Source organism: Metopolophium dirhodum, chromosome 4 (assembly GCF_019925205.1).
Source record: "Metopolophium dirhodum isolate CAU chromosome 4, ASM1992520v1, whole genome shotgun sequence".
Taxonomy (NCBI): Eukaryota; Metazoa; Arthropoda; class Insecta; order Hemiptera; family Aphididae; genus Metopolophium; species Metopolophium dirhodum.
The window spans coordinates 38,126,107-38,138,142 of NC_083563.1; the positions used below are offsets into that span (position 1 = coordinate 38,126,107).

General features: G+C 31.8%; 1 protein-coding gene across 1 annotated transcript; it reads right to left on the reverse strand.

Moving 5' to 3' along the window:
* Positions 1-7,385: 7,385 nt before the first annotated feature.
* LOC132942960 (uncharacterized) lies at positions 7,386-11,776 on the reverse strand. Its single transcript, XM_061011684.1, has 6 exons — positions 11,616-11,776; positions 11,282-11,374; positions 10,666-10,813; positions 8,871-9,007; positions 8,527-8,688; positions 7,386-7,942 (listed from the first exon to the last, which is right to left on the reverse strand). Exons 1-6 carry the CDS (start codon positions 11,692-11,694, stop codon positions 7,761-7,763), a joined length of 801 nt encoding a protein of 266 aa, XP_060867667.1. The 5' UTR covers positions 11,695-11,776; the 3' UTR covers positions 7,386-7,760.
* Between the last annotated feature and the right edge of the window lie 260 nt (positions 11,777-12,036).

A 12,036-nucleotide genomic window follows, 5' to 3' on the forward strand; every position in this document is an offset into this window, starting at 1 on the left:
GCGTAACAATACGAAAACATTGATATGACACCATGGATTTTACAATACACATAAACATATAACGATCAGTTTATTGTGGTTATAATAGTTTTTTCTTATGGTGACGATCTATTTTTTGAAAACTTTAACAGTCCAATATGGTATTTATTTAGTAGACAATACAGTTTGTACATTCTATATAACGACGCAATTTACCAATGAGTGTCCCCTCCCCTAAATCTAAGTACTATACACGACAAAGACGTTACCATTATTATTAAATATCTACCAATATAATATATTCATATATCATAAAATTAATTTATTGTATGAATAAATAATGACGTTTTATTGTTTAAAAAAATAATAACTTAAAAACAAATAATTCAATAGGAAAAATTATTGTTGAACGAATAATTTTCTTATTTTATGTAGGTACTGTAGATAATAATAGTATTAGGATTCACCTACGTACCTATAATGTAAAAACGTGAGTAAGTGGGTAACGCTCTGCTGTACATAAAGTTTCTAGAAAGTCACTGAATGGATGTGTTAAATACGTTGTGTTAAACGATTCTGAGCGAAGATGGTCCGTCAGACTACCTATAATATTATTAAGTACCTATATTTGATGATATTATTTTGATTAAAGTAATTTATTTTACTATTAGGCATTAGTACAACAGTGTAGGTTAAATTCATTTTTGATAAAAAAAAAAATGTTATTGTGTGTATAAAATATAATAATATACTCTAAAAGTTTCATGTACCCACGAATAAAATTTTTAAATTATGACAAAATCACTAAAACTATTATTCTTGGTTTTAATAATAATTATGTAATTTCGTATTTAAATTTGAAAATGTGAATTTAAAATGTCAGTAAAAAATAACTTCATATATATTTTATAATTTTTTAACAACAAAATAATTTGAACATTTTCGAGATTTTTATAAATGTAATCAACATTTTAAATTTTTAAAAACTAATAAAAAAAAATTGTGTCTATATGGATCTTTAATAGTTATTAACTGCTAATATAAAAACTTATAAGGAACCTTGTATTCAATGTATTCAATGTATTTAATGTACTCAATGTATTCAATGTATTCAATATATTCCATGTATTCCATGTATTCAACCTTGTATTTATTTTTCAAGCATTTTTACCCAATAAATAACATTTCATTGAAATTTATAAAATAATAAACTAAAAATTCAAAATGCCTATAAATAACTCAAAACGAGTCAAAATATTCATTCACACACATTCAAAGAAAATTTCCAAGTACCTACGATTATTAACTTTTGAATAACGACAAAATAAGAAAATCATTGTATGTTATATACAATTTGATAATTTGTTAATTTATGGGTGAATATCCAATGGCTCTAACTTAAATGCTCGTAGAAAATTAATTTGACTTTCCGATAAACGTTATTTTTTCAATCACCATCGATTATTTAAATATCGAAATACAGATAAATGCTATGAAAGTTGACCAAAAATATATAAAAGTTACTTAACGCTGCAGTACTAACGATGCGATTGTATTTTAGAAGATTCTAAATTAAATTATTATATTATAATGGCTATGGCGTTGTATTATTTTTTAGTAAAAAATATCAAATAGGTACTTAATATTCATAAAACTGATAACTGAAAGACGATATTGTGTTATTTTAGTAGTTTATTTCGAGATAAAAACGTTTGAAAGAAGATGGTCAAAAATTAATGGGAAAAGGAAAAGAAAATAATTCCGATAATATTGAATGGTCTTTATATCAGAATAATTTATTGGTAGTATAGGTACTATTATCGCATAAGAGAATTTTCAAGAAAATAGTTATTGAATTAATAAAAGTTTCTATTTGGAATATGTACCTACATAAAATATAAAACAATATCTTTGTCGATTTATGCTTCAGGAATAACATTAGTATATATTATAACAATATGAAATTTATAAAAATATAAATATTTTAAAAATATAACTTACATTACATAATGTATTGTAATATTATAATGAATTCTGGGAAACCTTATGTGTGTCGCGTTCAGGGGTTCGCGTTCTGCTTTAAACAAAGCGCATGTTCTTATTTATAAAACCCTTATCATATATAAAATACCTTCTGTAAAAAGAAAAGAAATTATTTTTACTTTTGAAGTCGAATATCACGTCAAATAACAATAAAATGTGAAGCAAACTCTCAAAAATATATTTTTTTTAATAGACGAGTTTACTAGATACCTATAAGATTAATCAAAACTCATAAAAAAACCATTTTACATGAATACGTTTTATCAGTGGGCGTGAGAGAGGAAACAAATATTGCGCCGACATCCTCTTAACCGGATACATGTGATTATTCAGCAACATATTACTATGTAGTGTCAAGTGTGTATAGAAAACTGACTTTATATGACTCTAGTAAATGCATTTATTTATAACTCGTTGAAAAACATTTATTAATTCCGTTGAAAAACATTTATTAATTCCGTAATAAAATATCTTTTTATTAATCTGATTTCATGCTTATATAAGTTTATAACTTATTAAGAAATAATGTTTTCGAGTCCTTTCAAAAGTATTTTCAAGTTTCAAAACGCAATAAAAAAGACCAAAGTAAATTTTGCTAATATATTTGTTGAAAAACTTTGTCAATTAAATACAAATGAAAATACTAGGATACTGGAATAAGAATAAGTATCAATTAAAAGGGGGATTAAGGCAAATTAAAACACCCTGTAACGAATTAACGTTTGAAGGTGAGTTCTCGTGGAAAAACGTATTATTTTAAATAAAAGATACTGTCGAACCAAGCAATAATAATGGTTTCTTCAGAATAAATTGCAATATACAGTCGGTATGAGAGTAATGAATAGTAATTCTAACCACCGACATTTGTTTTTGGAGCACCACAAATGCAGATAAATAGATCATGAAAATTTCACTTCGGCACAATTTGATCTAATGTACAGCTTATAGGTTATAACTTTATATTATGTATACGAAACTTTTTCAAATTCAGCTGTTTTTATAAAATGTATTTCATTTGATTAGAGAAAAGTGGATTCAACTTGTAAATAGTTTATAAATATTAATAACCTAGTGTCAAATAATGGCTATTTGCATTAAAGTGTCTAATAAATCTAAATGATATAAATATGACGTTATTTTTTTTATTTATAAATTTTATTGGTCTTGAAGTTATCAAAAATTCTGCTTTATCTACTAAGGCTATTACATTAATATTATGTATTACATTACTTAAAATCTATAAATGAGGAGAAAAATACTGTTTTGGACTAAATATTTCGATATTTATGTACATTTCAATAATTGGCTATATTAAATTTAGTATTTTGATTGTTTTATAGAATTCTATTGTGTTAATTTCAATGTCTGGATTCGGACTTATATAGACTTGTTCCAATAAGGTTTTTCGTACATTCTGCATTTCTCGAAGATGTGTTATCCATGTGAGCGTGGTGCCACATGATTGGCAATATGGTGCAGGTCACTTTTTGCCATCAATATTATATTTTCTTAACTCTTACAATAATATTCTGGTAGGTAGCAATTTATGCCGAAGTGTCACGCATTCATGTTGTAAATTTTATTTTTTAATATTATGATGATTATTTATCATGACCTACATAAGAAAATAATATTATGAACTTACCGAAAAACGTATGACGCCTGAGTCAATATTTTAGTCGTTCGCTGTATCGCCACTGCGTATGTATAAAACGTTATTTTATTAGGTAGAGTCCGGTGGAGGTAAACATATAATCCCTTTTTGCACGATACGCCACGCTGCGCACCGACGTTTAATATTATTGTTATTTCGATAAAGACGCGATAATCGTGCAAATTGCGGCGGTATACATGAAATAATAATTATAATGTCTGGAAGTTATTATTATCATTGTTCTGATGGGGGTACAATATTATTATTATTATTATAATTGTAAAACACGACGGCTAGTGATCGTCAGGAAACTTTTTCGGACAACGTTTTTCTGGCCATATTCCGTGCCATTGACACGAAGTCAAGAGTGGTGATAATTATTTCACGTCTAACTATATTAAAAATCACCCGATGAAAATATCGACCACCATGTGAGTTATTATTCGGAAAATATTATACACAGTCTACAACAATAATGTTAACCGAAATCGAGTACGCAAAATACTGGTTGCCACGTGCATTCGATTTAAGTATACCTGCAGCTAGTGTACACTAGTGCACCCATAATAATAATACGTGGACAATGGACATATGTGGAAGGATATATTTTTCACACTGTATAATGTCGTGATAACTGCAGTTTTCGTGACGATCGACTTTAGTGGACAATCAAACAATACAAAATATAATAGCTTACACAGTTAGACTAATTCAAAAAATGCATTTGGTTATAATATGAGACGGGGCCGCAACTATTTTCTATATTATTGCGATTTGTAGGTATTTATCAGCTGGGGTAAAAGTATAACATTTTAAGCGGCCCAGTCAATATAATATAATTTTCAAATTACGAGTTGGGTGTAGATATCCTAAATAGTTAAATCGACATAATAAAATATTAATTTATCTAAAACCAAACCGATCGGCCTAGTGCGACTCGATGGCCCCAATGTTGGAGTACCTACTTGGCATCCACAACATTCTCCGGTAGTTGCGGCACTGATTGTCATAATGACATCATTATTATATTGACATCATACTTAAAATCTATTTCGTAAAATATTTCTATCTATGTACTATTATATAGCTGTGTGTGCATTAATCCGGTTTAACGCATTTATGCGACAAACGCTGATATTATTATTATAGGAGTATAGGATATATTAATACCTATATCGAATATCGAAAACTTCAAACGGAAATCGACGCCATAACAAGCTCGTATTAATATTCGATGTACATACAAATACGTTTGAAATGTTTATACAAACAACGTTTATTTATCATAATTATGTATTTTGTTTTACACCAAAGTACCTCTACTGGTATGGACAGTAGTTGTTATTTTGAAGCTTCCTATCGTTTATTTCAATACTATAATCCGGCCCACGAGTGTAAAAACGCGTCTATCGCTGCACATCGACATGTTGGCATCATGGTGGGTTAGTATGGGTTGTATGGCATCATGGTGGGAGAAAACAGACGTCGCGTATATTACTATATAATATATATCGATGCGCGGTTTAAGTATGGACTATCGTGGGCCGGACTATAGGTACCATCGTTTGCGTGTTTCTGAAAATATATTTTTGGCGGAAAAATAGTTTTCATGCATTTTTAATTTATAACTTTTTAATAAATTGCATCAAAAGCATTCGTTTGAGCATATTTTTATAGCTGGAAATATAATTATGATGATTAAAAATGGTTTAAATGTGTATCCATGTATATTGGTGATGAAATAAAATTATAACAAGATAAAATACCATTTTAACTGTGATATAAAAAAATAAATAAGCAACGGAAATGCTGCATATAGTTGGAATTCAGTCGGGCAATATAAAATCTATTAACTGATTAAATTTTAATAAACTCGTAAATTAGTTCGTTGCATAAACCCGGGGTTGGTAGTGAACACAATGTTCAATTTTAAGTCATAGTCATCGTGTTGTAAGTAACTATTATATAGGTATAGCTCTAAAATTTCAAAAAAATAAAATGTATACCCATTTGATATTTAAATTTTTATCGCTAAATAAAATATATGAAAATAACTCGGATGTAAAACGCACGTTTAATATGGTCGTAAATAGTGGGGTTTTTGTAAGATGGACGAAAAACAACGTAGGTACACCTACCTCTATATTATTGGAAATAAAACGAAACAGTAATCTCGTTTTTATATGTTTATCCGTAAAGGTTATGAAAATTCATATGTTTAATGGAAAATCAATAATAATTACAAACCTGAAATTACCCGGCTGGAGACGTAATAGGTATATACGCGTTCATACTAATAATAATAATAATATATTATTTAGGTATGTATAATAATACAGCGCGGGGAGGCGAGTCTGGGTCGTTGCTCGACACGGCACGAGATGATTATAATAATAACAATAATATAATAACATAGACGTTAGTATAACATTAAAATATGCGACTTTACTCGGTCGTCTAATCGAATTTTTTTTCATATATTCAACGTCACCCGTTCAATAATTCAAAACGCTTTTAACCCCTAGTGGACTCGTAAAAACCCAAGTCGATAAAAACCCACACACACACACTCGCGACACACCTCTATACTCGAGCGTGAGATATAGATACACCTCGACGCTCGACGTATGCGCGCATATGTATGCATTATTATTATTATTATTATTATTATTGTTGTTTTTACGTAGTTTTCCCCCGTCTACTATTTTCACATTTTATTATTCGCTTTACACTGCAGTGTATAATATTATAGGTGTGTATAGGTATGTACCTACACTCGGACGACTTGGCGGGTGGCAGGCGGGAACGACGACCGAAGTATAAAGACCGTAAAAATATTATTTCTCGTCTCACCCCCAACACCCCCCCCCCACCAGCCACCGCGTTCTTGCGCCACCAAGTGCATTTCGCCGAATCGCGCTCAGTGTGATGCCACGGCACTCGCGTCGTTTCCTGCGGCGCCCAGGAGGAGGAGAAAGAGGACGACGAAGACGATGATCACGACGGAAAATGAAAATAAAGAAAAGCGATACGGTCGGTTTCATAAAAATAAATAAATAAATAAACTCGGCGAGCATTAACATGAGCGATAAACACGAGTGCCGAGCCGGAGCAGTTACTCCATGTATATATCATAATAGTAATAATAATAATATACATTCACTATATATACTTGGCACGCGAATGTGTACATATCATAATTCGGAGGAAATAGAGACGAGAGAGACGAATATATTTTCGCTTAAACGAAAGAACAGTTTTTCCGGAAAACTACACCATCGCGGCGGGGTTTTCTCTAAATTACGCCAAATTGAACGACGCGCGCCTTGTACACGGCGGCGGCAGGAAATTGGTCCCCCAGAGAATGAAACGAGACAAATCAGACCGAGGTCGGTGGTTGTATTATAATAATAATAATAATAATATAATACGTATATCGCAGACTGCGATGAACAGGACGACGAGAAAAAATAACGGACGCGCCTTTAGGGGGCACCGAAAATAAATAAATGAAAACAGAAATGAAGCAATTTATTAATCGCCACGGTGTATATTATTGTTGTAATGTATGCATAAGGAGTACGCGTTTGGCTCAAACGCAAAAACGGTGTTTAAAACAGAAAGAAGTAATCCTTTCGGTACAACGACTACGACGCCGTAAAAATACGATTAAACCTCTGCGATGGAAAAAAATCCGTAAACTATAATATAAACCGTTGAAATGTGTATAATATAATATAATATTTATATATTGTGTTTGTTCGTTTGTTTTCATTTTAATCGACGACGCAAACTTCGCGCGCCGTGAAAGACAACAAAAAAAATTACAACAGAATGTGCCTATGCAGTAGGTAATTAAAACTATAAAATAATAATATTATTAAACAATAATATCAGTGGCGTATCCAGAACTTTTTTTTTGATGGGGGGAAGGGGGTTGAAAATCAATTTTTGATAAATTTTATCCGGAAATGATTTAGTAATGAAAATGTTATTTTTTAACAATTTGGGTGGGAGGGTTACAACACTCAACCCCTGTATACGCCATTGAATAATATTATAATAATATAATATTTGTTGGTCTCTAAAGCAGCGGCGGCGGATTTTTCGGTGCTGCTTCGATGAACATTTCTTCGAACGGTAGCGTGGACAGTATCTGATTGGCTACTCCCAAGAAGAGCGATTCGCAAAACTCTTCGATAAACGGTGTAAGTACGTCGAGAACTTCACGTCTGTTGCTCTCGTAAAACATGTTGGCCGTTTCAGCTGAAATATAAGCCACAGCATAATATAAATAATTAGTTTTGGCGTCTAAAAAATAAAACACTTTTGTGGATCTTTCGAACGTGAGCATCAAAATATATTATTACCTATACAATACCTATGAAATAAAGATAAAGAAGCGTTTTTTCTTATATTAACAAAATAAAACAATATAGGTTTCAACAATTTTCAAAGTTTTTGTTTTGATTTATGACAGGTAGTTTTTCTAAATCTCAATATTCTCATTATGTCCCAAAATCTATCACGATGGTTGTAGATATCACAATATCTCAATAATTATAATTGTATGTACCTGATGTCTAAGTACTAAAGTTGCTTATAATAAAACACGAAGGATTATTGAATCAATTTTGTAAACTTACATTTTTTTAATACACTGCTCATTACCGGTTTTGAAGCTTTACTTTGTGGCACGACTCAAATACAAATTAAACGTAATTCAATATTTTTATTAAAATACTATTTTTCTGAATTTAATGTTAAAATTGATATATAATGTTTGAAAACGACCATTTTTGATAAAACTTTTTGGACATTATTGAACTTTTTTTAAGGTGGGTACTTACCAAAAATACTATTATCTGGGTTTTTAGTTGTGTCCACTAGTCGTCCTTTAGCGTCGCCAATGAACCCTTTAAATTTGATTTCAACGAGTTTCAGGTAACTGTGGCCACGCTCGTTTTTTGGACTAAGTTCCGCTTTTCCGGTCATGTTCACTTTAATGTCGTCTGGAATACAGTTCATTAAATTTAAACATCGACACCTATTGTTAGTCTACGCGACTGTATCCACTGTATCACGATCGGGTCGTACAAATACAGCATCGAACAAGGAAATTGCAGACGAGGATAAGATAATATAATATATTAATATATAATATTGTATTGTTTTAGTGTTATTTAATACGTACTGATGGTGCCGTTAAATTTTCCTTGCCCTTTCATGGGTATGATTTTCATGAGCATAGCGTCCATAACGTATAATGTGGTCACGTTCAAATCGGCAAACGCTAGACTCACCGATCCCTTCAAATCCGTCAGGTTCACACTGGAAACGGATTTCGACGATCAACAGTTAGCCCGAGGTTATTATTTATTTTTCCAATATTGGCACCTAATACCTATACTTTTAGATTCTGAGCGGAGCGATGAATGTATTGATTTTACAATGATGTGTGTTTTTTTTTTAATTTTTAAATTTTTAATTTCAATATTTGTGTCTGTCATCACCGTTTGGGGCGGTAAAACATGCTTCGATTTTCTTCGACGGTATCTTGTTCGATGGGAAAGTGAATCTATATGATGCATTCGGAAGGCCAAATTTAAAATTCCCAATAATTTTCAAAAGCGCCAGGAAAAACAACATAAAAATTAAGGAAAAACGGGAATTTTTACGCAAAATTGGTTTTGGTTTTTGGTGTAACTTTAAAATGAATGACTGTATAATGTATATACATGAATTTTTTTTTATAAGCATTTAAAGTTCGAATATTGACAAAATTTATCAAATTTAAAATTTAAAAATGTATAAAATGTTCAACTTTTATAGCTAAGGATTGGAAATGTACAAGATTCTACGTGAATAGGTTATAATATATAAATTACTTTATTCAGAATAATATCAAAAATATACTTAGGGCCGTTCTTATAATGTCCGGTAAGGTGTTGGTTAACGCTAACCGACTGATAACAGATTTTATTACCGGCAGAATTCGGCCGGTTAAGTGTCGATTAACTTTACCGGACATTGTAAGAACGGTATCATAGGCTAACTGACCGTCTTCGCTTAGAATCGTTTTTCGTATACAATGATATTATATCATTGAATTCAAATTCAACACAATTCATTACAGTGACCTACTTGTAACCTACTGTACAGCAGAGCAACACTCACTTGCCCACCTTTTTTTCAATTGTTATTCGAGAATTTATATTTCTCTCTATCATTAGTTTTTAACAATGAATATTTAGCGTGGGCACCTATTTAAACAAGAGTTGTCGTTGCGCAGGTACAATTTTCCTTATTGTAATAATATTATATGTATTATGCACAGTGTACACGGTATATATTATATAAACTATATGGCAAGAAACCTATTACGTAGAACCCTCAAACCCTCAACAGTGCCCCATAATCAGTTTGCAAGTAACATAATATAAACTCTACTAACCAGATCGGCGTGGTATTTTATCTGTTGAAACTTTGAAAGATAATAATATAATTAGGCATAGCCGCATAGGTATGAATAGGTACTAGACAAATTAGCACGTATTATTACTCGTGTGGTACTTTTATTCGCTCTCGGGTAGTTAGCCAACCCAATATTTCACCCCATAATAATTACCATCGTGTAATATTGTACTACATATTGTTATTATATTTATTTATAGTATAATATAATATTATTATTGTTGAAATAGTTTACAGGGTAGGAAACCTCAACATTATTATCCCTTTAATGTCTACCTTTATATCATCATAGAACCCGAATTTTATTTGATAATTATTTTGTATAGTTACTTTATACGATGCATTTTCATTTGTGATTTATCTTAACAACATTATTTATTATATTATTAAAGTAAATTATTAATAATTATACTCGTTAAATTAGGCGACGATCACATTAATTAATTTTTAACTTGTAAACAGTGCGCACAGAAAATACTTAAATTCAAAAAAAAAAGTTTATTCATACGACTTACTTTAGTTTGGAAAATACTACGTTGTTCACTCCCATAATTGCTAACTGCGTCAGAGTGGCTTTCACGTCCAGAGAATCCGACCTCCTGTCTATATTCGTTTCCGGCAGCAAGAAGGGCCCTAAAGGAGGTATTTTGAGTTTGGGAATGCCTAAAAAAAAAAACAAAGCAATAAAACCATATTTCAGGATCATGAAATATTGATGCAATTTTTATTGGTACTTTAAAGAATTCGTGCGTATTATTTTTTTGTCGTTTTTATTTTTAAAATAAACCCTCGGTCGCGACGGTGCGTTTGCGTATGTAGTGCGCCTCACCTACACGTAACGCCGAGCTCTAAATAATATCGTACGGGCATGACTATACATATTATATATACGCCATTATATACATATTATATAAGTAGGTATAAGTCGGTATTCCCGGTAAAAATTCAACGGATTATTCAAAATCGAAAAACGGGGGGAAAAAACCATCAAGAACGCGGCAACGGCATTAGTATTAGCTCGGTAACATGTTCGATTTTAAAGTGTATGGCGGCGGCGGCAATGCATTAGCTATATATTATTGTACCCTATATAGACAATGATGTTGTTTTAATGAAAAACGATAAACGTACCTTCGCCCATCTTGGGCCTGAGTGCTTCCCACACGTTGACAATGCATTGGTTTAGATCGTCGGAATCTCTCTTGCAAGGCGACACATAACTAGCTAAAACAATAATAAAATTATGATTTTATTATAATATAATATATTATATTGTATAGCGGCGAAAACTGCAATGAAAGCGCGTAGGTAGATATGTTTCCTCTATGTTTTATTTTAAGGATTGTTTTTCATCACCAGCGATAATATTATATCCTTTCGAAAACGAACACCCGCGCAACGTCGTCCGTATCGTTCTTAGAGTTTTCCAACGCGGTAACAACATCGATGATATCTTTGGACTTACGAAGTTTTCCCGAAGACACGGCGTGGTCGGCCGCCAAGAGCGACAAGACCAGCGAAAAAATCGGTAACCACCACGCCATCTTCCACGTAATCGATCAACGCGATGTCCATCGAATATCGTAGACACAATGTACTTTATTGAACAAAGCTACTAACTCCCACGGACACAACCGGTCGTCCTTATATATGGTTTTCCGGCGTTGTTTTCCGCGATTCGTGATAATTCGTCTGCACTTATATCAACCTGCACCTAATGGGTATAATAATAATTGTCACCACTCGTACCTATATACGCGTGTCAATGGGTTCATCGACACCGCGGAATCGGTGGGGGCGCAGTGTTTTGTGATAAATTATTATCATTTACCTACAATTATGTCATGGTAATATATTTTAACGTAGGTACCTCTACCAATAATAAG

Coding starts and splice junctions, on each gene's coding strand:
- LOC132942960 (XM_061011684.1), bottom strand. CDS start 11,694: ATGGCGTGGTGGTTACCGATTTTTTCGCTGGTCTTGTCGCTCTTGGCG. Junction 11,375..11,615: donor CGTGTCTTCGGGAAAACTTC/GTAAGTCCAAAG, acceptor TTATTGTTTTAG/CTAGTTATGTGTCGCCTTGC. Junction 9,008..10,665: donor GTAGTATTTTCCAAACTAAA/GTAAGTCGTATG, acceptor ATCCGTTTCCAG/TGTGAACCTGACGGATTTGA.